The sequence below is a fragment of the Micromys minutus genome, assembly GCF_963924665.1.
Source record: "Micromys minutus genome assembly, chromosome: 1".
Lineage (NCBI taxonomy): Eukaryota > Metazoa > Chordata > Mammalia > Rodentia > Muridae > Micromys > Micromys minutus.
The window spans coordinates 169,218,881-169,244,112 of NC_137969.1; the positions used below are offsets into that span (position 1 = coordinate 169,218,881).

The 25,232-nt window shown below is 48.6% G+C and overlaps 1 protein-coding gene across 4 annotated transcripts in view; it reads right to left on the bottom strand.

Moving 5' to 3' along the window:
• Window positions 1-25,232, bottom strand: part of LPIN1 (lipin 1) — a 103,300-nt gene that overhangs the window by 27,314 nt on the left and 50,754 nt on the right. For 2 of the 4 annotated variants that reach the window (XM_080939176.1, XM_080939178.1), the window contains 7 exons: window positions 15,116-15,316; window positions 14,315-14,410; window positions 11,524-11,831; window positions 8,582-8,707; window positions 6,106-6,204; window positions 3,251-3,380; window positions 385-691 (listed from right to left, as the gene is read on the bottom strand). In XM_080939176.1, the coding sequence (XP_080795302.1) occupies window positions 385-691; window positions 3,251-3,380; window positions 6,106-6,204; window positions 8,582-8,707; window positions 11,524-11,831; window positions 14,315-14,410; window positions 15,116-15,316 (1,267 nt within the window). Of the gene's footprint in view, window positions 1-384; window positions 692-3,250; window positions 3,381-6,105; window positions 6,205-8,581; window positions 8,708-11,523; window positions 11,832-14,314; window positions 14,411-15,115; window positions 15,317-25,010; window positions 25,097-25,232 lie in introns of those variants that run through there. The other 2 variants (XM_080939179.1, XM_080939177.1) reach the window with 2 other exon arrangements.

A 25,232-nucleotide genomic window follows, 5' to 3' on the forward strand; every position in this document is an offset into this window, starting at 1 on the left:
ATCCCTATGGCTGCATGATGGGTCCCTGGGCGCCATGTTCCCAGACTTCCACACAAACCCACAGTGCCGCACCAAGCTACCTGGCTAACCAGGGGGTGCTCAGTGTCATCACTCCTCGGCACGGACGGTGAGCTGATCAGGCATCGCTGTCGCTGACATGGTTGGGAAACATGGGTCTCTAACAATGCTAAACATGTCTGGCCTCACACTGGGACAAGGGGCCCTCAGTCTCCTCGCGTGGCTAGAAAGCACAGGTTGAAGATCAAACACAACAGATGTCAGAGATCTGGGTCTTCTCTGGTTTATTTGAAGTTTTGGATGAGGCTGGAGTGTCTCTGGTGCGCAGCCTGGGAGAAAAAGGGAGCCCCACGCTCGGCTCTGTACCTTTTTTTCTGGAAGGGGAATCCGTCTTGCTTGATGTCTGTGTTGTGCTGGAAGTTGGGGTCTTGAGCTCTTCCGACACAGGTAACGGTGGGGCTGCCGCCCCTAAGGCCTCAAGATCCTCCTCATTCACAAAGTGCATTTCCGTCTGAGCCCTGCTCTGGTGGATGAGCACCCCCGGGGCAATGGTTGGTGACTGGTCACTAAAAGTATCTGAAGACTCAGTATGAATGGTCTGAATGTGAATTTTATCAGAAATCTTCCGACTCCCTAAGGGGCTGGACTCCTTCATCTTGTGTGGAGAAGATGACTGTAAGAAAGGAGAGGAGGAGGGAGGGAGATTTACGAGTGTTGAAAGCCCAGGAAAAGAGAAAAGCTGGGAGCCAAACAACAAGTTAACAGTCTGTGGCACCTGCCTAGAGAACCCAGGAGCAGGATCTCCGAATCCTGCAAAGAAGACACACTGTGGTCCTGGTGGCTTCCCTTTCTCAGGAAATGCTGCGCCAAACACACGGGTCCCAGGTTTTCACCTGCACTGCCAAGGATGAGTGACAGAGAGCACAGTGTCTTTGGGCAGGTGGCACTGCAAGGAGGGAGCTGTGGACACTTTGGACAAAGGAGGGACACTGTTGCTGGCTGAGACAACTCCGATACATCTAACTCGTGTGCACTCCCATCGGGTCCCCACTCATGCTCACCACCCCCCATGAGCTCTGTGTTCTCCCTGTAGCTCTTCGGCTTCCATATCTTCATCATTCGCCTCCAAGTCTAGTCGGAGCTCAGTTACATTCGTGATTATGAGTATAAGTTAAGTACGCACAGGGAAGAAGGCAAGCATTAGCTACCTAACAGAAGTGACTGGGGGGACGAGGAAAGCTAACGGCCGCAAGCGCATGAAGCCCCCACAGCCCTGCACAGCACGGTGAGATGTTCTGCGGGAATGAGGACACATGAATTCTGCCTACGCAGGGCAATGTGGAGGAAGGGATCCCAGTTACTACAGGACAAGAGGGTGGGCAGTCAGCATGAACAGCAGCTAAAAGGGGAAAGGACCTCAATGCTGCTGGCCACACGCAGCCTCTCTGGGACCTGAGATCAGAATGCGTGGATATGCACCCATTGTGAAAATAGAGAGCTGAGTACTTAAAACCTGCATCTCTCTAGATACGTGTATCGGATTTCACTAAACTTTCTCCCCCAAAATGGGGAGGAGATCAGTTTGCATGAGAGGGAATTTACCATGCAGAGATCGGCAGCTATGGGGAAAGGAAGGCGAATGAAAACACATGATTAGAACTCTCCACAAAAGCATAATACAGCCTGGAAGGGGAAGAGAGCCGTCATAACCAACCACAGCAGACGCACTCGCTGCCTTCTCTCATGTACTCATTACATGCACTGAAAGGGGCTTCAAGGGACCATAATAGCCCCTAAGAAGTTTGTGATAAAGATTTAATGTATATGCACATATATGTGTACATATGTATTAGCTATATCATAGACAGGAACTCACTATGTAGAACTTGCTCTTTCTGACACCCCTCCCAAGTGCAGCAATCATGAGCATGCGCCACAACACCCAGCCCTTATGATTTATTCTCAAAGGTGCCAATGAAGTCAGTTAAGATGTTTGTAATGTGTTGAAATATGAGACAAAGTGTCTTGAAACAAAATATCGTCATCCTGTGTTCTTGGAAATGTGCCTGCTATATATATATATATAACCAACTGTATATGTGAACTTTACAGGGTGAGAAACCGAGGCACATCCAAGAAGGGAGTACAGAGCTGGAGAGATGGTTCATAAATTAAGGGTGCACACTGATCTTCCAGAGGACCATGGTTAGGTTCCTGGCACCCATGTCTGGTAACCCGTGTTACCTGAGTCATAGCACACTACCTGTGACTCCAGCTCCCGGGGAGGCAGTGCCCCTGCTCTCCTTGGGCACGTGCATTTATACGAAAGCTCACACCCACGTACATCCACATCAGTAAAATGTGTTTGTAAGGAGCAGGTGCCTGAGAAGTGACTTCATGTGGTATCTCTTTTAACCTATCTGTCTCTTCTTATATTGTACTGAGAAGGATACACAGGTTTCCCCTTGCCCAAGATCACCTTGCTATCAAGTGCAGTGGGGAACTCACACCCAAGGCAACGTGCCTCCCAGACCCTCCCGGTCTCCACCACACCCAGCTTTTCTCCATCTTTTCTGGGGAATGCAAAGGTTGAAGATGGTGGTTAAGAGTTCAAATCCCAGCAATCATGCGGTGGCTCACGACCATTTGTAATTGGATCTGAGGCCCTCTTCTGGTGTGTCTAAAGACAACTACAGTGTACTCGTATAACTAAAGTAAATAAATCTTCAAAAAAAGCAAAGAAAAAAGATGAAGGCCTTACCAACTAGATGCTAAAACTACTCCGCACTGAAGAGCGCACTGCACCTGTGTTTCCGTTGGCTTCTCCTCGTCCCTACACTGCACCCCCAGTGGCTTCTCTCTAAAGAACACGGTACACGGGGACTCTAACAGCCCTAGATGACAGCCTTTCTTCCGGGGGCTCAGGTTCAGTGGCTCCCTTCCTATAACACAATTCAGGAAGTAAGGCAGCAAAGTGGCTTTGTCTGCAGCTTCTGGAAATGAGGGCCTGTGCTCAAGCTGTGTTGTCTTCTTTACTGACCTAACATTTGTTGTGATATACAGTGTAGGTTCATTTGTTCAAAATACACAAGCACATCCTGCCCAAACACACATTCGCTGAGTCAGCACACCGGCAGGACATCCTTTTACAATGCTGGAACAGCAATTCCACACAACTGGGGCTAACTTAGAAATCCCCAGTGTGCCAGAGAACTGAGATTAAAAGACTTACCTTGGCAGCCTGTGGCAATTCACCCCATAGCCAGAGCATTTCCAGGTTACTCTTTGGCGTCAACCTGTCTGCAGACTTACTGACCAGCTCAGAATCACTTTTTGGTGTTGAGGGCCGAGAGCCTGAAGGACTTAAAAAAACAAAAACCTATGATTTGAGTGAAAAACAACAACAAAAAAAGACAAAAAACAAACAAACAAACAAACAAAAACCCTTTGGTTTTTTTGTCCCAGAGTCAAAGGTTCTATCTAGTAACAACCCTGGGGCCATTCCCTCTGACAATCCCTCCTTTGGCCACTAGAGGTCAGTGTGCACCAACATCCAACAAGGTGACCAGCCTTGTAGCCAAATTGAAGGACAGTAAAAAAAAAGGAAGGAGCTAGCTACAACTTGAGAGGTGTGGGGATAGAATCAGAACTGGAAACTCTCAAAAAACTAATGAAAGGAGGAGGAGGAGAAGAGGAGGACGGAGAAGAGGAGGGGTGAAGAGGTGAGGCAAAGAGAGGAAAAGGAAGGGAGGGATTCTTGGGTACAAACTGCTGTCCTTTGTCACACCCAGGCTTCTCACCTGTGCTCTCATTTTCCCAGTAAGCACCTGAGCTTTCCTGCAGGTGCAAAGGGGTCCTAACCAGCTGACACTGTATCCTGGGTTTAGACACTAGCTTTAAGAACAGGGAAACATCTGTGTGCCAACTTCATTACACTGGATTCCCGGACAGCTGTCTCCAGGAACACATCAAAGGCTTTCTGTCACCTCATTGTGCTGTTCCTAGGTGGCAGTGAAGTGCCTCCCTTCCACAGCACACATTTTTACTTTTAACACTTGGCCCAAGACTGTGTCTGCTCAGCCAGATTAACAGGCCAAAAACATTCACGGGGGTCCACGATTCTCAGACACCAGGCCGCAGGCCGGAAGAATAGCACAGAAGTTCCGTTTCTCTTTATTCTCCCACCCCACTTCCCTCACGAGGAACACAGAGGCCCTTTCACTCAAAGCAGGAAATGGCTTCTCCACAGACCCTATCTGATCCTCTGGCTGCACTGAGTCTCACTTATCTGAGTCAAGTCACATCTTCAACTCAAGACGGCACTTACTTCCTGCTGGTTCAAGGAGAAACCCCGCAGTGCACACAGCCCCGTGGCCACATGTAACTTGTATCTATGTGAGAGAATGTCTACATAGCCAGCCTGGCCCAGAAGCATCCACAAAGCCAGACTACAGGCTTTGACCCTCATTTTATAGTGAAGCACGAAGGGCTTCCTTCCCCTGTTCCTTGGCACCTGTTGACCACTGATCTTTTCAGTGAAAGAACACTATGCTCTAGCCATGACTATGGGGAGGAAGACACACACACACACACACACACACACACACACACATACACACATGCACACACATACACACATGCACACACATGTACATATGCACACATGCACATACATGCACACACACATGAACACACATGCACACACACATGCACACACACATACATACATGCACACATATGCACACATTCACACACATGCACACACACATGCACACACATACACACACATACACACATGCACACATGCACACATGCACATACATGCACACACATGCACACACACATACACACACATACACACACACATGCACACATGCACACATACAAACACACATACACATACACACATGCACACACATGCACACATGCACAGACATGCACACATGCACACACACACATACACATACACACACATGCACACACATGCACACACACATGCACACACACACACACGGAAATTAAATAGACCACTAAGGAGAGTAAACTGCCCTTGCAAGAGGACAGGAATGCCCAGCACCCACACATACCAGGCAGCTCACAACTGCCTGTACCTTCAACTCTAGGGGACCCAGTTCCCACTCCTGGACTTCACTTCCACATGCACACAGCCACCTAGGTAAACCCACACATATGTGCTTTGAGGACGGGGTGGGAGGGAATAAATATAATTAAACACAAGGTCAATTTTTAAATTCTGAGTCAAATAAAATTGTGAAAGTTATGTTTCCCAGACAGAAACTTAATCAGTGCTTACTTTTATTACAAAGTTTCCAAAGTAGATGGGGAATGTCCACAAAAAGAAACAATACTGAGGGAGGAGAGGAGACACCTCAGACACCTGCCTGATAAAAACACAAACCCAGGCCCCAACACCGGTCCTATGCCATTCTAAATTCTGCTCTAAAATGCCGTGGACAGTGTGAGGATCCATTATAAAGACAGCCTAGTAGGCTGTTTAAATACTTGTAGGCAGTGGCTTGACATACTCTAAAGTGGCATTCTAAAACTAGCGGAGACTTGTCTGTCAACTGCCCCACCACACAAAAGATGGGCTTCTGGTCTCGGGCTCCCTGTCCTGGTTCTCAAGGCCACTCACAGAGTCAAGCAGCACCCAGAACAAAGCATTTGAGGGACTTTAAACAAATCTAATCGGGGCTTGTTTGTTAAGAACACGTGTTCCTCGTCCAGAGGTTCCAGGTTAAATTCCCAGTGTACCCACAGGGCGGCTCTCAATCCATTGCAACTCTAGTTGGGGGAATCCACTGCCCTCTTCTGGCCTCCTTAGGCACTGCATGCACGTGATATACATGATTCAGGAACACATTCAAACATAAAGTAAATACATCTTCAAAATAAAATAAACATGTCTAATCTCCTACTTACGACTTAAAATGAAAATATTTTTTCATGAGTAAGTTGGTTAGTGAGTACAACTGATTTTAAGTGTTAGATCAAAATCTCTGTTTCAGATCATCGGTCAGTGATTGGGTTAGCATTAGATCATGGCTGCTGTAAGAACAGGTCTACCTTTCCGAAGCATGGATGTGGCAAGGCTGCAGAGGGCAAGAGCTAGAGAGAACTCCCTCGGCCAGGTGACGGGGAGTCCTCTGGCAATCTACCAGGCTGCTGGAGGCACCCGACAGACACACAACAAAAAGAAAGGGGGAAAAAAAATCAGTCAGTTAAATGAAACATCCTATCTCTGCGTGCGGCTCTCAGATGCCAAACAGCAGAAGGCCAGGCGATGTTGAAACCGGTAGGAAGCCGACGTGAACTTTCTCTTGAGACAGTCGCCTGTTACCCAGGCTGGCCTCAAACCAGCTTTGTAGTTGAGGACGACCTTGAACTACCTGGTTTTCTGCCATGACAGGGAGTGAGTCCAGGACTTGATGATGTGTGCCCGGCAAGCACTCCACTAACCTGAGCGACCTCCCTAGACCATCGCCATGAACCCCCTGGGGTGCAAAGTCAGGAAGCTGCCAAAAGGCCCATTTGTCTTCCCACTGCAGCCTTGTACCCTTGGCCAAGGCAAGATCAGTCATGTCTGGTTGGAGCTCAGCACTGAATCAAACTCCATGACATACATGCTTGGGCATGGCCTTTCTCTGTTGTTTCCTTAATAAGACAATACCTTACTCCAACTGTGGATGTAAGTATATATGTATCCTCATGTAATCCATGTGACATGTAATCTGATGCCATCAGCATCCTGGACTCACAAAGGGAACAAGAAAGACACTGAGTCCCTCTCTGGGCTGTTTTAAACATCTCTTTTACATTCTTCAAGTTAATGAATAGGTTTTTGCATTAATTAGCGGTATCTAAATACCAGGCTCTGTTTTCTTCCCAGATCAGTATATTTTCCTTTCTTTGAGATCATCTCCCCTGAACCAGGACAAAAACACATGAGTTTCCAAGCATCTTAGAGATGCACAGACAGTTGTGTGCTAGGCATGAAGAATGGATCACTGATCTTAAAGATTTATTATGAAGGCAAGATTTGAAATGTCTCATTAATGTTTTTAAAAGGACCATTCTGTGAAATGTAGGTCAAATAAAATCTATCTTTCAAGTTAATTTGATTTTTTTTGGCAAAGGTTTACTTTATTTTTTAACTTGTGTTTGTACGTGTGTGCGTGCGTGCGTGTGTGTTTATGTGTGTTGCTTTTGCCAGGGCATTTTATTACAGCAATAGGAAAAGAAATTAAAACATGTCTAACATAAAACTACATACATACACATATATATTTTACATATGTACATACACACGTTGCTTTTGTCAGGGCATTTTATTACAGCAATAAGAAAAAAAATTAAAACATGTCTAACATAAAACTATATACATACACATATACATATTTTATATATGTACATACACACACATACATATATGATTATTAGATCCCTAATGGAAGGTCTGATGATTAAGCAGACAGACCCTATCCTCTGGTAGATGAACATTTCCTGTCAGTCCCAGCTAGAATCAGGCATGATAGCTCAGCCCAAGCTTATGACTTAGCTGCCTCATTCTCAAGTTAACCCTGTGCAAACTAGAACCAAGACAGGTGTCTGACAAAGATGGCAGCCCATGCCACAGCCCCAGGTACCCCCAGTTCCATTCTAAATTACTAGTAACCTACAGCATCTGGTAGGAAGGCCCAAGGACACCATAGCCATCACCTTTCTCAGCTTCTTCTTGAACATCTCCTTATCCACGAACACCTTGAGCAAGTTAACAATCTGTCCTCCACCCACCATGACACTTAAAACAACGGCCCCTTAGAGGCCACAAGCCATTGTCATGCCCAGGATTTGTCTGCTACCCAAAAACCAGCCAGTTTTTGCCCTAGCATGGGGTGAGCCTGTCCCATGGAGAACACAGGATTTGGGTCTTTGCCCTTCCAAGGTTCTTAGCAGAACCACTCCAGAGGCCCTGCTGTTTCCCTGGGGTTTTTTGGCTCTGAAAGCATCTGGGGTCTTCGGGAAGGTTCCTTGCACTCTTTGCAGCCACAGCTCCAGTCCCAGGTTCACAAGGGAGCTCCAGGACAAGTGGAAAGGACACTTCAGGGAAGCATGTGCTCCTGAGTCCAGCAGTGCGGATTAACTGGAGGGCGGCATCCCTTTGCCAGTCTTTGGTGACCTCACAGGCCCCCAGCAGCAATGTCCCTGCATTTGAAACGAACTTCAAGGCTAAGGACCAAAGCCAGGTTGGCCACGCTGCCCTCTCCTGCTGCCAATGGGCACAGGGTAACTCAGCAGGTGTTTTTCCTCCTGCTGGGCCTTTACCCCGCAGAGCCTTGCAGTATGCCTGCAGACAGAATCTAAATCTAAAGTCTGAGATCTGCTCACCTTCCACATTCAACCCTAACTTACGCCCCTTAACACACACATGCAAGACTTTCTTATCCTATTCTTTTCCGTCTTAACTTCTATTTCACTATTTTTTTTAAGACATGCTTTCTCTAGCTGACTTCTAAACCCTCTAACAAACATAGCAACTTACCTGGAGCTGGGGGACCACTCTCTGTCTGAATTGGGGTACGATGCAGACTGAGAATATGTTGACATCGAGGGCAGGTTGTCCTTAGAAATATCATCTTCGAATGGTGGTACATCATTAGGAAGAGTTCTAGAGGAAAATAAATTCCCAAGGGCAGATTCATAATAGAGACAGGTTTCTTTTTGCTTACATCTAAGGACTTCACTAATTAGCTTGACCTCCATCACACACGTAGGCACATGCTACGAATGGAGATGGAAACGGAGGAAGTGAAAGTCAGTGCGTGTACGTGTGCATTTGTGTAAGTGTGCGTTTGTGCCTCTGCCTTGGGTGGACTGTAAACCTAAAATGATCTCACCAGAACATGAGCACAATGCCCATGCTAACCATACAACCATACCCCTACAGCATCCTCAAGCGTGAGTGTGAACCTCTGCTAGCATCAAGTGTGTGTGCACGCCACCATAGCATCCCCAAGTGTGTGTAGTCCTGGTAGCATTCTTGTGTGTCTGTGTCACCATAGTATCCTCAAGAGTGTGTGTGTGTGTGTGTGTGTGTGTGTTTCTATCTGGGAATGGAACCCAAAACTCACAGATGCTAAGCAAGCACTTAACCACTGAACCATAGCCTCTTATACTATGAGAGAGGGTCACCCAAGCTGGTGATCCTCCTGCCTTGGTCTACCCAGTTCCGGGCTTCCTGGTGTGTGCTACCACACCTGGCTTCTACTACAGCATCTTATTGTCACCGTTCACATTTCCCCTCACCAGAGCCTGAGAGGTAGAGCAACTGGAACTGTATGCAGGTATTCCAGAACATTCCCGTTTACAGGGTGACTGCCACTCAAAAACCAAAAACAAACAAACAAAAAGAAAAAAGAAAAAAAGAAAATTTACAAAGCCCACAGAGAACATATCCGGCCAAAGAAAATAAATGGCAGCAACCATGCGTCTCTCTTAACTAAAAAAACATGGCTGTAAAACTCCCAGGCTTCAGACAGGGCCATGGACAGTCTAACACATGGCTCACGAGCCCACCCCTACAGAGGCCATCTGTCTCCGCTTCTGGTGCTGCTGGAAGCACCTGCAGCCAGGTGCTGGAATGCAAAGCCACAGAGAGGCCATCTTGAACCCCTCCAAACCCAACAGCCTCAGTACCCACAGCCGATCACAGGCTACGGTTCGGGAAGACAATGATGCCGCCAACTTCTAGCATAAACCACAAGACGCAGATCTGAGGACTGGGCTGCAGCCCCACTGGCTATTTGCACAGTGTGCTCAGAGTTCTGAGTTCCAGCCCATGCCACAGAATATGGTGGCTTACATCTGTGACCCCAGCACTGACAGGCAAAGGCAGGAGGGTCAGAAGTTCAAGGTCATCCTCAGCCACAGAAGGACCCTGGCTCAAAAGATAAAAAGTAATTTACTCTGACCAATGAAGAAGAGAAATATTCCATTCTCGGTGTTCCTTGTCCCTTCTTTAAGTCAAAAAGACCTAAAAATGATCAAAAGCCACATGAAATTATAAACATCTGAAACGGGGGCAGGCTGGAGAGATGGCTCCGTGGTTAAGAGCACTGACTGCTCTTCCAGAGGTCCTGAGTTCAATTCTCAGCAACCACACGGTGGCTCAACCATCTGTAATGGGCTCTGATGCCCTCTTCTGGTGTGTCTGAAGACAGCGACAGTTTACTTGTATACATAAAATTCAGATACATAAAATAAATGATGCTTTTAAAAAAATCTGAAACAGAAAATATTCTTTACAAATCAGTTTTCAAAACTGGCTTTTTCCACCAAAATAAACCCATATGAACTGAGCTTTGCTACAGTCTTAGAAGCAAAGACATATGCACGTAGAGATACTCATCAGATGGGGGCATAATTCAAATTAAAATGGAACGGTTTGCTTAACATGAAGTGAGTGTGGCTCCAGTCACTTTAGCACCAAGCTGACCCCACACACTCCCAACCTACAGGTCTGCCTCAAGGCCGCAGGCAAACTTGAGGCTCAAGAATAATAGCCAGGTTTGGGCGGCCAGTGAGGGCTGGGACTCAGCATGCACGATGCCACAGGTTTGACCCCAGCACCAGTCAACAAACAAGTTCCTGGGAAACTGTTTCATTTTCAAGAAATACTCCTTTGCTGGTTCTTGTTTCTCCATTTTATTTTAGAAAGCTGAAGTTACTAGCCACAGAAGCATGGCGTCACCAACTTCATCTTAGGCTAAAAACCTGAGTGAGGCTTCATTCCTTTCTAAGTTGGGCCCACAAACGAATTGCAAAAATTTAGTCTAAGAAGACAAATGAACAGTTTAAAAAAAATAACTTATAAAAATCATCTCTAAAGACAAACTCATTTAGGCCTGGGCTACAGTCTCGTTGGTAGAGGACTTGCCTAGCGTGCATAAACCCCATGTTCAAATCCAGCTTTGTTCAGTGAGTGTGTGCGCATATAATCTCCGCATTTAAGAAAGAGGCATGAAGCCAGAAGTTCAAGGTGATGCTACAAATTCAGTTCAATTTGTCAAAATATATATATATATATATAAAGAAATTAATTCATCTTCCTCAACACAGACCTCACCCTCCCTCACTGTCCACGTGCTCCATCCATGGACCCCTCCTCCCTCACTGTCCACGTGCTCCATCCATGGGCCCCTCCTCCCTCACTGTCCACGTGCTCCATCCATGGACCCCTCCTTCCTCACTGTCCACGTATTCCATCCATGGACCCCTCCTCCCTCACTGTTCACGTGCTCCATCCATGGACCCCTCCTCCCTCACTGTCCACGTGTTCCATCCATGGACCCCTCCTCCCTCACTCTCCACGTGCTCCATCCATGGACCCCTCCTCCCTCACTCTCCACGTGCTCCATCCATGGACCCCTCCTCCCTCACTGTCCACGTGCTCCATCCATGGACCCCTCTACCCTCAGTGCTCACCTGTTCCCATCCATTGGTGCTGTGTCCTCATCCGAGCTCATCTCTATAGGAAACATGTCCTCATCCTCAGACGTGTTGACATTGTCATCTCTTTTGAGATTGTCCAAGTGGGCCTTCCTCCTCCTTTTCCTTCTCTTCTTCCCCAGAGAACCACTGGATGGGGTGTCGCTGGGAGTCAGGCCCTGGGAAGCTGTGGTGGAATCCAGGCACCTGATTCTGTCCACAGAGTTCCTTTTCAGCTGGCTTTCCATTCGAGAAGCTCCTTCGGACAGGATGGGGGATGTGGCTAGGTACATGGGGATGACTTCCTAAACAGGAGGTATTCAAGAGTCCCATTAATATGACTGAAGGGAGGGAGAAGGACAGCCCAATATCTCATAGGCACGGTGCGGCATCGGACAGAGGGCCAGAGTCATCTCTTCAAACACTGTTTTGTACTGAACACAGTGTTTATATAATTATAAGAGTCAGGCTCTTCATTACCAGTGATTTCAAACCATCAAAACTTATCTAAATATCCAAGGCTGAGAAAAGTGAAGGCGCACTCACTGACACTGTTGCTGGGCCTGGACACAGTTTTACATTGTAGTGTGTAAATGTGAATAGGTTTCCAGGGGCAAGTGAATGGGTGTGTGTGGGGTGTGTTTTTACATTCCATCCCTGAGACGGATGAGACCCGGTCTCATCTTTAAAGAAAAGAATCCAGATGACAACTGTCTACGGGCCTGTCATTCCAGAGCACATGACATTCCTCCAGCTGCGTAGCCAGTGAGGTAGGAGACAGGAATCCTTCAGAAAGACATGCAGAAGGGCAGACCTGGCATCAGGACAAGGGAGCAATGGCAACAGTGTGCGAGTCTCAGCTCCCAGCAGGTTCCCAGGCACCCACTGATGCTGAGCAGACCGGCTGGAACACGGCCTCTGCCGCACAGGGACCCAAACAACTCATCTCCAAGAGCTTAAAACAGGTCTCAGCCGGGAGCAGCAGGAGGTTATAGGGAACCAGCTAGTGAATTGGGGGGGTTCCCATTTAGATAGGAGTTGCCTGGAGGGTGTGGGGCCTACAGCAGACAGTGGGGCAGAAGCAGCCCTTGGCTTCGAGCCCAGAAGCTGTTCCCTCAAGTAGGGAATCACTAGCCTGGGGCCATTTACATCGCAGACACTAGTGTGTTAGTACTTGAGGCTCCATGGAACCTTCCTCCCTGTAAGGAAACAGCTTAAGGGGGTTTCAGCAAGGAGCCCCTACAAAGATCACTGCATGGGAGCCCCAGGACAGCCGCTGGGCACCTCACTCTACTGTTCTTTACCCTACTGAGCTCAGACAGACTCTCTCTCTCTCTGAACCTGAAACTGGCTGTTTCTGCGAGGCTGGCTGGCCAGGCTAGAGTCAGAGCTTGTCTAAACCTGGGTGCTAGAGATTTGAACTCAGGTCTTCAGACCTGCAATGCAACTGAGTCTTCTCCCCAACCGCTCTAACTGTTAAACATCATGAAGTTACCAGTCGAACTCCTAAGCAGACACAAGGGAAGGAGAGGGCATGGGGGGGGGTGGAGGGAGGTGGCAGACCAAAGCATTGGTCCTCACAGAAACTTGAATATGAAAGGTCACAATGACATTACTCACATCAGCCAAAAGACGACAACCTAAGAGCCCCTCAAGAGACAACTTAAGTAAACAAAACGTGGCATATCAAACTATTCAGCCACTGAAAACACCAACAGGGCCCGAAAGTTGGCTCAGTGGGTAAAGCACCTGTTGCCAAGCCTGACAACTCAAAGGTCCACTTCTGGGATGCACACACGGAAGAGCCAGCTCTCAGAAGGTGTCCTCTGACGTCCACACATGCAGCGGCACATGTGCACCCCCAAAAATAAACTAATATCAAAACTGAAATTCAGACCCGTGTGTCAACACAGCTGAAGCTTGAAGTGTTTGTAAAGTAAAAGACACCGGGCATGAGGGCAGCATCCTGCGTGACTGCACCACATGGAAACTCAAGGCAGGTAACTAGCCATTGCTCCGGGGGTCAGGTGCTGGGAGACTGGCTGGATATAAAGAAGTGGTGTGTTTAAGATGTGACGCTTCTTCTTCAGGTGACTCTAAAGCCTTCTGAAACTGAGCAGCCTGGTGCCTGCATGTCTCTGCAAACAGACTAAAGACCACTGAGCCACACTAGTGACGGCCGTCTCAGTAAAACGGGCAGGACACCGTGGGCGAGACTGTGACTGTGAAAGGAAGAGGACTTGAGTTTGAACCTTCTGCATCCACGTAAGAGCTGGTCATGATGTCACACATGCTGTGACCCCAGAGTCAGGGGACCAAAACAGAAGGATCAGCAGAGGTCAGCGCCCAGACAGAGCAGCCAAAGCAACAAGCTTCAAGTTCCATGACAGACCCTGTCTCAAAACCAAGGTGGACAGCTACAGAGAAAGACGCTCTCTATGTGCATGGGTGCAATCATGAACACACACAAATATACACCACACATACACACCCCACATACACACAGCAATAATAATAAACTGAGAAGAGTCAGGCATTCCGGATTTGTACACCAGCATATTCAGCCAACGGATGGTGTTAGTCCCTCCGTCTCTGGGAAATGGCAAGTGGACTAGGACTGGGTCTCTGTGGTCTCGGCATACACACTGCCTGCCTGCTTCAGTCCCTCGGACAGGTCTTGGCTCTGACGCCAGCATTTACCCAGCAAAGGGCTCAGAATTTCTTCTCCTCGGACTACCTGCTGTGTCTCCACGCCCTGGGGTGACCCTGGACACCCATCCGTCCTCACCTGATCATTGTCAGTCTCCTGAACAAAAAATGCTTCTCCGTTGTCTCCCAATTTCATGTGCAAATCCACAGACTCCCCATTGATTTCTATGTCCACCTGAAGGGGAAACACAGTTAAGAACACAGTGAGCTTCCCTGAAAGCACCCTATATCTCAGCTGGTGTCCCCAATCTAAGCACCCCTGCCCTGAGCACTGGAGAGGGGGAAAAGGAACTTGGCTTACCAAACATGGCTACACTGGTCCTTTTTAATACCTCCACTGTTGACCCAGAACCTTCCCGCTTCCCACCAGTATGCACACTTCCCCTCTCTCTGAGGATGAGGAAGCCTGCGACTGGCACCCAACCAGTAGAATACCACAGAAGTAACTGCATGGGACTTCTAAAACCAGGCCATCAAAACACCATGTCCACCTATTCTCTCATAAACAGCCACCCTGTGGAAAGGGAACCAGACCACATAAAGGGCAACTTAGAACACAGAACCTGGCCCCAGGCACAGGAGGGACTCGGCGGTCAAGTGACCCTCAGCCTTTAGTTTTCCTGAGAAGTGGCCTAAAAGCCACCCCTACCCCACTGTGCCATGCTCTCTCGCCCTGCCCTGTCCTGCCCTGTCCTGCCTGCTGTGCCTTCTGAGTCTCGTACTTGATAAGCTATGGGATGGGTGTGCCCAACACCTTAGGGTAACTGTTGGTGCCATAGTGCCCAGAGCAACGTGCTCACTAGTGAGCATTCAACTGTCCAATGAGGCTTCTTGAATGGTGAGTCTGAGCACTCAGGGCGGGGGTGGGGGCAGGCCTCACCACTTTCTCCCGGGAGCGTAGGACACCCATCTTCCCGAAGCGGACGTGGAAAGGGGAGCACTGCAGACTGCCATTGGGCTGCCGGACGACAATGATGTCGATGCATCCCGACAGCGTGGCGGGGTTCAGTCCCTTGTAGAGCTCCTTCACCGTCACAAACACCTGGCCAGCCAACTGCCCCACGTAATTCATTGTCTGAACCTGAGGGACAGACAGAACACACAAGTTCACAAGAGCAATCAACAATGACTGGAAGGCCGCCCAGAGCCTCCAACTCAACGATGCCGTGAAGCGCAGATAACATATTTACACTCCTCCCCGTTCCTCCATTCCTGAAGTCCTTCCAGGCCAAGTGCTCTTCCATGATGTTCCCTGGGCCTCAAAGGGGGTGATGTCCCAGTTAGGGCCAAGCACTCTGCAGTTGCTTAACACTTTGATGAGTTAGGAGTCCCCATTTTGACCAGTGCTCACTACCAGTGGTGTTTTGAATGAAAATGACCCCCATAGGTCCATAGGGAGTGGCACTATTAGGAGGCGTAGCCTCGTTGGAGTAGGTGTGGCCTTGCTGGAGAAATAGAGAAATGGCTTTGAGGTCTTAGCTCAAGCCAGTTCACTTCTGCTGCCTGTGGATTCAAGATGTAGAGCTCTCAGCTCCTCCCCAGCACCATGTCTGCCTGGATGCTGCCATGCTTCCTGCCATGAAGATAATGGACTGAACTTCCGAAACTGTAAGCCAGCTCCAATCAAATGTTGTCCTTTATAGGAGTTACCATAGTCATGGTGTCTCTTCTTCACAGCAATAAAACTCCGACACTGTTGAAAGACATCTCTGGCCGAGCCTGAGAACTGCACCTACCTGTCCGTGCAAACATTAACTCTTCATGGGCTAACAAGATGGCTCTGCTGGTAAGAGACTTGTCACCAAACCTGAAAACCTGAGTTCATTCTGCAGGACACCAGAGAGGAGTGGGAACCAACTTCCACAGATCACCCTGATCCTCTGACCCACATTCCCACTGGCATACATACCCACACACGCAGACACTCATAAGTATTTACAAGTCAGTTTAGTTATGTGTGCACTTGACAAAATGTTAGTAGTAGATTCCCCCACATCAGTAGTAGATCAGCATCGCTCTCAACAGCAGATAGGGCCTGTGACCTCCCTAGCCATAAGCTTTTAAGCAGTTCTAGTGTAGTGTTAGCCTTGCATTCTCTCCCATGGAGCAGACTTCAGATCTAACCAGGAAACAGTTGGTTTCCTCACAAGCATGCCACCACTGTAACATGGGTATAGCTTACAAGTCCGATCAGTACTGCAGTACAGAGGGCCCAGGGCCCAGGACAATAGTTGATGACTTTTCTCCAACCCTCAGCCTGTACTGCATTCTGACACTGAGTGCTAATCAAGAGGGAGACGATGGCTTTATCAGTCTCTTCCAGTCCCTGCCTGCCCACCTATTCTCTAACAACTACAGGGAACACATGCTGGGGCCCTTGTCCAACCAGCCAGCCAAGCACCATCCTCAGTAGACCTCTGGGACTTCTACCCTACTGGGCCTGGCACCACAGCTCCTACAAAAGACAGAGCCCCTGGCACAGGCTCGGGATAGGGAACTGTTGTGCCTGTAACCAAAATATCAGTCAGTGATTGCGTATCCCTGTAAACCTCAGCACGTGGGGGGTGGAGGCAGGAGGATCGGGATGTCATGTACCCATCCTGTGCTACATGAGATCCTGCCTCAGGAAATAAAACAGGAGATGCAGAATTCCCCAAAAAAGACTTGCAGTTTAAAAAGCACGACGTTGCAACCCTCGCGTCCGTCCACAGAATGTCACCCTCCACATTAAACTTGAGGTTTTAGCTTTTGCTGAGTCTAGCAAAAGAGAGAAAGTCTCAACTCCTCAGTCCTGTGGGATCATTTTTAAGGGCATTTTTTTCTTCAGTTTCTGTCATGTATCCAATCTCATGTCCCTGGGTCTCATTCAATAACCCTGTGGGTAGGAGGCCTGTCACAGGAGGAAACGGAAAAGTACATTCAAGTGTCACAAAGCAGATGCCCATGATCACAGGCTTAGTATCACCACGCCGTCAGATCAGAGCCAGGCTCACTGGAAGCTACCCCTATTCCCGGTCCAGTGAAGCCCTTGTGACATCCACCAGAGCATCCCCTAATTCCACCCTGCTCCTGCAGGGACTGTGCAGGAGTCACTGAACAACAGACCAAGTTCTTGGGCAAGGAAGCCCCAGCCCAGGCCAGCTCAGCTAAGACCAACTTTGATATTTTCCACAGGGAGCAAACATCGCTCTCAGTGCAGAGAGAGCACAGGATGGTTTGTTCTAGAGTGATGCGATTGAGTACGGGCTGACAGCACGGGTTCAGCTGCCCTGAGTCCTGTGTCCCAGTTGCATGACGCTGCAGTAGTCACAGGACACAAAGTCATGAAAACGTTTGTCTGACAAATGGCTCAGACTACATAAGCAGGGTACAGTGAAGTCGAGAGACTCTGCTGCCAGGTTTCAAGTGTTAGCCAATGAGATTCTTAACTTCTGAACGGTGGAAGCGAGCGCAAGAATACATTTGCAAGGTATCGATAGTCAAAGGGAAGTTACGTAAGCATGGTGGTTTGAATGAGAAATCTCCCCCATAGTCTCGGGCATTTGAACACTTGGTCCCCAGTTGGTGATACTGTCTTGATGAAGTTGAGGTGATGTAGCCATGCTAGAATTATATTGCTGGGGGTGGGCTTTGAGATTTAAAAGGCTCCCTAGGCCTCCCCAGTCAGTGAGTTCTGGGTTCAGTGAGAGTCCCTGACCTTATTGTGGTCAGGAGAGAGAAGAAGACACCCAACATACACTCTTGGCCTCTACCCACATTGTTTTAGTTAGGGTTTTACTGCTGTGAACAGACACCATGACCAAGGCAAGTCTTAAAAGGAAAACATTTAATTAGGGCTGGATTACAGGTTCAGAATTTCAGTCCATTATCATTAAGATGGGAACATGGCAGCATCCAGGCAGGCATGGTGCAGGAGGAGCTGAGAGTTCTACATCTTCATCTGAAGGCTGCTAGCAGAACACTGACCTCCAGACAGCTAGGATAAGGGTCTTATAGCCCATGCCCACAATGATACACCTACTCCAACAAGGTGACACCAACTAATAGTGCCACTCCTTGGGCCAAGCATATTCAAACCATGACACACACGTATACACACATATATACACCCAATCACATACACAAATTCAAAAAGAGAAGGGGAGGGACTTTTACAAGCTGCTACAATATGGATAAGGCAGGAGAGCAGTGAGAATAGTGAAAGAACATTCAAAACAGAACAAACACCGCAGGACTACCAGAGAAGCAACCAGAGAAGTCACAGGACAGCAGCTACCAGGGACTAAGAGGGAGAAGAGATATGGAGTGGGCGACTGTGGACAAAGGGTTTCTGATCCAGAGGGGTGTGCTGATGGCTGTGCTGAGTGTACACCATGGTGTCTGAATGGGAATGCCCCCTTAACCAACCAGAGCTCCCAGGGACTAAACCACCATCCAAAGAGTACACATGGAGGGACCCATGGCTCCAGCTGCATATGTAGCAGAGGATGGCCTTGTTGGGCATCAATGGGAGGAGAAGCCCTTGGTCCTCCAAGGCTTGATGCTGCAGTGTAAGGGAATGTCAGGGTGGGGAGACAGGAAGGGCTGGGTGGTGATTGAACATACTCATATTAGCAGGGGGAGAGGTGATGAGATAGGAGATATGCAGGGGAATCCGAAAAAGGGGATTAACATTTGAAATGTAAATAATATATATCCAAAAAAAATCAAAAAACAATATGAATAACCCTCCCCCAGAATGTTTGGCCAGAGGGAGTGGCACCATTAGGAGGTGTGGCCTTATTGGAGAAGGTATGGCCTGGCCAGAAGTGTGTCACTGGGGGTGGAGCTTTGAGGTCTTAAATGCCCAAGTTACAACTAGTCCCCTCCTGGCTGCCAGGGGAACAAGATGTAGCATTCTCAGCTCCCCCAGCACCCTCTGCCTGCCCACTGCCCTGCTCCCTGCCATGATGATAATGGACTGAACCTCTGAAACTGTAAGCCAGCCCCAATGTAATGTCTTCCTTTCTAAGAGTTGCCTTGATCATGGGATCCCTTCACAGCAATGAAACCCTAACTGAGGCATACACTTTTAAATTATTTAAGGGCTGGAGATGTAGCTCAGTTGGCAGAGCGTTGGTCTGGCACGCACAAAGCCCTGGGTTCAGTCCCCAGCACTGCATAAACCAAGCACAGTGATGCAGCCTGCAGCCCCAGTACTGAGGAGCTTTGTAAAGGCAGGAAAATCAGAAAGTCAAAGTCATCCTAGGTTTGAAGCCAGCCTGGAAGACATGACACCCTGCCTCAAAAAAATAAGACAAGGGAAAACTACTCTCGTGGAGGCGTGTGACCTTTTACAAGTCGAAGTAAGTCGAGCACCAGCTGGGCTGAAATCAGGCAAGATGGGTGTGGTCGGCAGCCTTCTTTCTCTGCCCCTGCCCCACACTAGGCTCTCTTCTAAATAAGCCCTATGCAATGTTTTCTTTAAAAGTTCTATACAGTCAAACCACTAGACAGAAAGTCCCAAATTTCACTTCCTTCAGCTGCACCAGCATTGAAAAGCTCTCAAGGAAGGGGATAATTCCATTAGCCTGAAGATAAGCAGCCAGAATAAACCTGCCCAGGCAGAGGGGCCTCTACAGGCCCATAATCCCATTATTGCTGAGGTGTTTCAGCTTCCTTGAAAGCACTTGAGGAGGCAGGAAGGGAGTGGTTTGATTGGGGGCAGGGGAGTATATGGCCAAGTCCAGGGTGAATGAAAGATCAGAGGAGGCAAAGAAAACAAAGCCTGATGCTGAGGTTCCCAATGGGCTTGCTTGAAGACACTGGCCACCAGACTACTTTAAAGTGGACTGGGTCTGCTGGTTTTTATCTTGAATTTGGCAAGATATTGCGCCTGGCAGAGTTAAACATACTGGAGACAGGAGTCCAAGGTCCCTGGCTCAAAGAACTTCAGCAGGACTTACAGAATCCTCTGACAAGCCTGGAATTCTCTAGACCAGTGGTTCTCAACCTTCCCAATGCTTCAACCCTTTAAGGCAGGTCTTCATGCTGTGGTGACCCCCCCCAACCTTAAAATTATTTTCATTGCTACTTCATAACTATAATTTGCTATTGCTATGAATCATAATGTATAATATCCGATAAGCAGGATACCCGATATACAGCCCCTGTGAAATAGTCGAGGGCCCCAGGTTGAGAACCTCTGCTCTGGCATAAGCCAGGGCCTTGGGAAACTCTACAGTCACAAAACACACAGATTTTTTTTTTCTTTAATGTAGCTGCTTCTCGTTTGGCCTTCTGAACCAACGCTAAGTTCTCCGAAATGCCATCTCTAGGTAAGATCCTCCTAGATAAATGTGGAGCTCATTGGGAAGGAAGCCCCACTTCAAGGCCCCAACCTGGGACCGGCGGCCATGTGACTCCCTCATCAATCCTGGCATTCTGCAAGGGCTTGGCACAGCACCACCTCAGTCTTAGACTGCCCCAGACATAGCCTCGGGGCAGCATCAAAAAGTGCCACAAGTTTCCTTACTCCTCATCTATTTGGGACATTAGAAAAGTCTATACTTCATCCAAATGCAGTATCCCTTCCCCCTTCGAAAATCTTCCAAAGTTCAAAGTCCTTGCCAGAGTTCTCCTAACCCCACAAATTTGTTCATGCCTTTCCACCACCTGAAATATTAAGGTCATGTGAGGGTGGCTTCAGGTCAGTCAGTCCCACTGTAAACTTGTCAGGATAACACAAGGGGATCTCGAGCCAATAAAGGACTCCTGGACAGTTATGCATGAGTTGTCACCAACCCAGATTCCTGCAAATATGCAAATCAAAACTCAGTCCACAGAGTACATGTCTCAAAACATGACGACCTGAGTTTTTAATCTCAGCACAAACCACTGGGGAGGAATGGGGAGGAAACAGTGAGGTGCCTGGTACTTCAAAGGACAGGGAATCCAACTGAAGCAGTAGCAACAAGTTTAGTTAGAGACCCTAGTTCATAAGATAAAGTCCCTAAGGAAGGCAATGTCAACTTCTGACAGCCAACATGTATGTGCACATGTATACATCCACCTGCATACACACACCTATGTGCATACATATACACCTGCCCACACACACATACACATCTGAACAAGCACACACACTTGCTGCCCAGGCACACATCTGCATATGCACACAAACATATCCACCTGCATGCATACATGCCCCCCACATACAGACATACCCACTTACACACACAAAACCCTTGCACACTCATGCACAAAATGATTAATTTTTAAGGTCTTTCAGAAGGCCCCCAAACAAAAACATTCCATAAATACCCCAATAGTGAGAGTAGAATCCCAAACCATACACTTAGTGCTCCAGTGATTAACATGAAAAAGCCCCCGAAAGAACTACCCAATTGACACATACTAGCAAAACCCAGCAATTCCTTAGCAAGAACTCATTCTACAGATCATGTTTTTAGAGTGTGTGTGGACTACAGGGACATGCATGCACATGCCACAGCATGTATGTGGACCTCAGGGGACAACTAGCCGGAGTCATTTCTCTCTTTACGCAGAACTAGCAAGAGCTCTTTCCTTCCTTCCTAGAATGTGGGTTTCAGAAATTGGACTCAAGTGATCCTGCTTGGCTGCAGGCACCTTGACCCGCTGAGCCATCTCACCAGACCCCAGAAACAACACATCTTTGTGTAGCAGTCACCACAGACTTGACTGTGATGGGCAAAAACAGAAATCGCTTTGAGATCTATAGACTCTGGATTAATAAATGATGAACCATCCGCATTATATATAAAATAGTACGTATCTATTAAGAGTGGAAGGGAGTTGTGTGATCCATAAATATCCACACTCACGGGGCTGCAACTTTTCCATACACACAAGTGCAGAGTCTGAGAGCTCCTGCACGCTTGGCCTCAGGGTTGCCATGTCAACGAAAAGGGACATGAAGAAATTAGTGAGATGGCTGTCTTCTGGCAAACCTAAGGACCTGAGTTAAATCCCTGTAGCCCATATAAGGGCAGGGTCAGAGGAAAGACTTCATGACGTTGTTCTCTGCCCTCCATATGCATAATCACCACACACACACACACACACACACACACACACACACACACACTTCTGAATTCTGCTTCTAACAAGGTTCTCATTAGCCTCCATTTTAAAGGAAATGAGGCCCCAGCAGCAGAGACAACTAGGATATGAGCCCTGCTCTGGGACTGGAAGCTCAGCTGAGTGACAGGTTCCTCAGAGCTGAGCTCCGGCAACAAGTGGGTATTATAATCCCAGGTAATGAGTGTCCTCGGATCCCCGCCAGGAAGCACCCAGGGCCTGGCCAGCAAGAAAGGGATACACAGAAGAGCCAGTATGGCCCCTGTGCTCCATGACACTGCCCTGGGTTGGGACCCAGAACCTTGCCAGTCCTTAACCATTAGCTTGTGGGGCACAGGACCTCTGCTCTCTTTGGAAGCCCCAGTGTCTTTTCACACACTTTCGAGAGCCCTCTGTCCAGATGCACATTTTGGTCCAGAATACTCTGCTCCTGGGACCTCCCAGCAATCCTGTCTCAGCCATGAGTAACGGTCACATATGCCCTGCCTGTCCAAGAGAACTGTGTCCCCATTCTGTAAGATGGGTGATCCAAACAGCACCCAGCACCCAGAGGTACTAGGAAGTAGCCTATGAAAGGTCTTTCCACAGTCTACATCCCAGGTAAAGCCTGGGTACTGACCCAGTGGTAACAAATATACTAAGAATACATCATGTGTGTTTATAGTTAAAGTACTCAGATTGTACCTGCACACACAGGCAGAGAAGGGGACACTGGTGAATCAGATAAACACTGGGATAATAAAGGTTATATTCATGTTTCACAACAAACATGGTGTGAGGCAGGCAGGGTATAGTGGCACACACCTATGACTCTAGCAGCAAGAGGGCTGAGGCAGGATGAGGAGTTCCGGGCTAGCCTGGGCAAAACAGTAAGGTCAAGAGAACAGCTCCAAGTTCATGTACAAAGACATCTAAGTACATCCGAATCACCAACCAGGCTTCACCATTCCCTTCTGCTTGTTTTTCCCTCCAGAAGCCTGGGCTGTTGACGGACCAGAAGCCAACCCCATGCCTAGCTATCCTGGAACAAGGATACCTGTCCCTCAAACAGCCCTATCCACGTACTGGCTCAAATCAACTCAAATCATTATTGGTCCCTTACAGACCTTGAACCTAAGAGATAAAGACACAGGAAAAAAAGGAGTCACAGTCTAAGATGGGAGGGAAAGGTGAGCTAAGACAGCTCAGTTATGGACCAGGGGTTAGCCAGCCTTAGGTAGCCAGGACCAGACCAGCCCTGCAAAGGAACCTCAGTGTTACCTTTAGCTCCCCCATCAGAGTAACAGTCTGAAGTTGCTCTGGAGCAACCCGGTTCATTTAAGCACCTGTCTAGTAGATGAAGTGTGGTTTTTTTCCCTCACCCTAGATAGGGAAACTGATAATCGGGCTCCACAAGTAACGTCTCTGGCCCATGGATTTCCAACTATCAGTTGTCACCAACTATCAGTAGTCAGTTTGTCTTGCGATCTCCTGACCTTTCCCTCTCTCTAGCCCGAAGCCCTGAGAGCAACAGATAAGCGAAGACCCACCCCTGCCCCCGCCCCACCAACAGACAACCTACCCCACACAGAACAGCAACCCAGGGTCCTATCTCGCTCATCTGAACCCCAACTTATCACCCATGGCAACAAGATTGGGCGTGTTGTCCCTTTCAACAGACTGACAAGCAGCACAGGAATATTACTGACTGCCACCTAAAGAGGGAGGAAATCACAGGAGGTGGGACAGCCACCAAGACAAAACCTAGCACAGGCCCCAGGCTTCCCAACCCAACCACCAGGCCCTACACAAGCAGGGATAAGGGCCAAAAACACACACCCACACACACAAAACCCGTGACAGCAGAAGCGATGTCGGCAAACAGGAAGCTTTGTCAACATGGGGAACCAAACACACTGGGATCTTTCAGCCTTTCTGGGAACACTAGAAAGTCCTCTTAGTGGTGTAGATATTAGTCCTTAACTGCTTTCATTCATAAAACCTATTTTATAGAACGATAGATTGTAAATGTCTGAATCCCCAAGGGCCACCATCCTCTCCTCCAAGAACCGTTACAGGCTCATCTTCCCCACAACTTCGGTACCCAGTTGGAAGGACTTTTTCCTACACGCCCCAGGCCAGACCAGCCATTGCTTTCTTTCTTGCCTCCGGCCACGGAGGGTGGGCGGCTGAAGAAACTACTGGCCACAGATTATCGGCCAGTCACATTGACTCTGTCCCCGCACCCCACCCCCGCCCACTAATACTTAATATGACTTCCAAAGCATTGTTTTCCCTTCCACATTCCCCTGGCCTTCCCCAGGTAAAACTGCCTGCAGCTGCTGGGGCAGCCACAGGCCCATCAGACTGCAGAGCTGCATGGAGGCCTGCTGCGAGCCAGGTTACCCGAGAATCCCGGTTCCCAGCTCGCTACTACCCAGCAGAGGTGTGCCCTTGGGCACGAAGGTCAACCTCCCAGCCTGGACTCGGTTTCCTTGACTGCAAAGCCAGGATCCTAAACCCTTTGGGATGAGTTTCATCCGGGTCCCGGACCTCAGGGTCCCTGCAAGCTTCAACACTCCAAAAGAAGGCCCAGGGATGTGACACGGCCCACAAGGCCTCCCTGTGTGGGCCCCCACGTCTCAGTAATGGGCGTTGGGGCGCAATGTGGGACCCGGGTCCCCACTGCTACTCACCAAGAAGACTCACGGGCGTGCGTGCGCGCCCGCGCGCGTGTGGCCGCCTTTGTATGCAAACACCAGGGCTAGAGCGGCTGTCAGCAAAGAGCACGACAAGGGGCGGGGCCTAAGTGGAGGCGGAGTCTCCGGGGCGGCGCCAGGGGACTCTGGAGGAGCGTGCTACTGGGACGCTTTCAGGGCCCACCGAGCCCTGCTCTCCCTCTCATATCCCCACCTCTC